The following is a 2,020-nucleotide window of genomic DNA, read 5'->3' on the forward strand; positions in this document are numbered from 1 at the left end:
AGCCCACCAGCTTACCTTTGCCCTTCCAGTGGGCGTGAGCCGCGAAGCCGATGTGGCCCCCGTATTTGCGGTTGAACTCTGCCATCAGCGCCTTGTAGGGGTTTCGGATGAGCAGGATGGCTGAATCGAAGGATTCGATCTCCTTCTGGCCGCTCTCGTGGGTTTTGATGCAAATCGTCCTCCCGCTTCGCCAGTGGTCCCTCTCGCCCTTGAACCCTGCCGGGACAGAGCAAGCGGGAGCCTGAGGAGCCGCCTGTGCCGATGTCGATAAAAATGATAAAAGCAAGCTGGGGCAAGGGAACGATGCGGGGAGAAAAGCAGCTGGGTTGAGGAAGACTTTGCATCCCTCTCCCAGATGGAAATAATTCATTGACCCAAGTCAGGAGTCACATAAAACTTCACGTATGAGAGGGTGGGTAGCAGGCACGGGGAGCGAGCAGGGCTGCGGTGATGTCATGGGCATCCAGAGAGGGGACCTCCACCCCTCCATGTCCTTGCTTGGAGTATCAGGGCTGAGTCCAGCATCGCTCTCCCGCCCCTGCTAACACCACCCAAACTATCGGGGAACAAAGCAGGGGCAGCGGAGCGGAGCTGCGGGGGGAGACAAGCCCTAAGTAGCTGTGTTATATCAATTAGAGACGGGTAATTTCCTTCGGGCAGACAGGGACGTGATGGCTAATCGTCCCGTTGCCTGGATACCTCCGGGCCCCTCTGACGTGCTCAGCCCAGAAGAAAAACCTGGGAAAACCTCGCCGAGGCTTTACCCGGGGATGCGCTGCTCCATGGGATGCGCGATGGCGGCTGCGCCCTAGGGTGGACATGCTGCAGCTGTGACTTTCATTTGCTTCTCACTTCATGCACCTTGGGACGAGAGTGGCAAACTCACAAACACCAGCTGCTAGGGAAATCTGATCAAAAAACCCCTTCGTCCTTTTGTTGGGGAGAAAAATGCAAAAACTGCTTTGTTTGCCAGGATCAGGGCTGCTCTGACTCCCCCTCTAGAAAGGTCCAACCTCCAGAGCTGGTTAAAAACCACCAGCATCATGGAGAAACCCCAGTTCTGCCCACAATCGGTCCTTGCCAAGGTCAGTGGGCAGCACGCAGAGAGACGGGCAGGGCAGACCCGATATCAGGACCTCTGATACCCTTTGACACAGGACTCCCAGCCCAAACCACCCCACGGAGTGGCATCAGTGGTACCCAGCTCTGCCCTCTCCTTCCTGCAGACCCAAGGATGGCACCAGGACCTTCTCCCAGCTCTGGTAGGACCAGTGCACCCTGGCAGTGACTTCCCCTCTCACCTTTGTTGTAGAGAGACCCGTCGAAGTAGTAGCTGCCGGTGTAGAAGCCGGTGGCCAGCTCGATCAGGTGGCGTGCCCACGTGTTGCCAGCACCGGGGAAGCTGGCCAGGGCCACCAGCTGCTTGGCACGGGTGGGGAGAAACCTCCTGTCCATGCAGCGGTTGTCTGCAACGAGAACCACCCAGGGCACGTCAGGGCTGTGGCAGCTCCCGCGAAGGTGCTGGGGCAGGGTGCAAGGAGGTGGTGCCCCGCTGTAGGGCAAGGCACCCTGCCTAAAGCTCCTAGGGACACCCCAAAGAGCCCTCAACACCCCAGAAAACCCTGAATGCCCCCAAAAGTTCTAAGAAGAGGGCAGGAGGTGCTCCGCTGTTCCTGGCTGCTCGCTGCCTGCGTGGTGGGGAGACAGCGAGTGGCTCGGGTGCGTTTGCCAAGCAACGCTCCTGCTTTTTGCATCAACGAAAGCACACACGTTCCAGCACGGCCCCAAATGCCAAAGCAGGGATCGTGTCGAGATCGAGACGCTCTGAAGCAAAACCTCCTGAATTTGGATCCTCGCTTGCTCCATTCAGCCCCAGTTACAGGTTTCCCTTCACCTTGTGCTTCCCTGTCCCCACTGTCCCACCGCTGGGTCCTGCAGGGTGGTGGGGCACAGGAGCCCTCTCCGTGCAGCCTCCCAGGGACATCCTGCCCGGTCACAGCTTTCTCCCCCGTATTTTCAC

General features: G+C 58.7%; 1 protein-coding gene across 1 annotated transcript in view; it reads right to left on the reverse strand.

Annotated features, from left to right (window-relative positions):
- WSCD2 (WSC domain containing 2) overlaps nt 1–1,466 on the reverse strand; it is a gene marked incomplete at its 5' end in the record, with an annotated part of 4,715 nt that extends 3,249 nt beyond the window's left edge. Inside the window, 2 exons of the mRNA XM_010139431.1 lie at nt 16–216; nt 1,302–1,466. Coding sequence (XP_010137733.1) covers nt 16–216; nt 1,302–1,466 — 366 coding nt within the window. The remainder of the gene's footprint in view (nt 1–15; nt 217–1,301) is intronic.
- Nucleotides 1,467–2,020: the final 554 nt, after the last annotated feature.

The sequence above is a fragment of the Buceros rhinoceros genome, unplaced genomic scaffold, assembly GCF_000710305.1.
Source record: "Buceros rhinoceros silvestris isolate BGI_N320 unplaced genomic scaffold, ASM71030v1 scaffold23237, whole genome shotgun sequence".
NCBI classification, from domain to species: Eukaryota; Metazoa; Chordata; class Aves; order Bucerotiformes; family Bucerotidae; genus Buceros; species Buceros rhinoceros.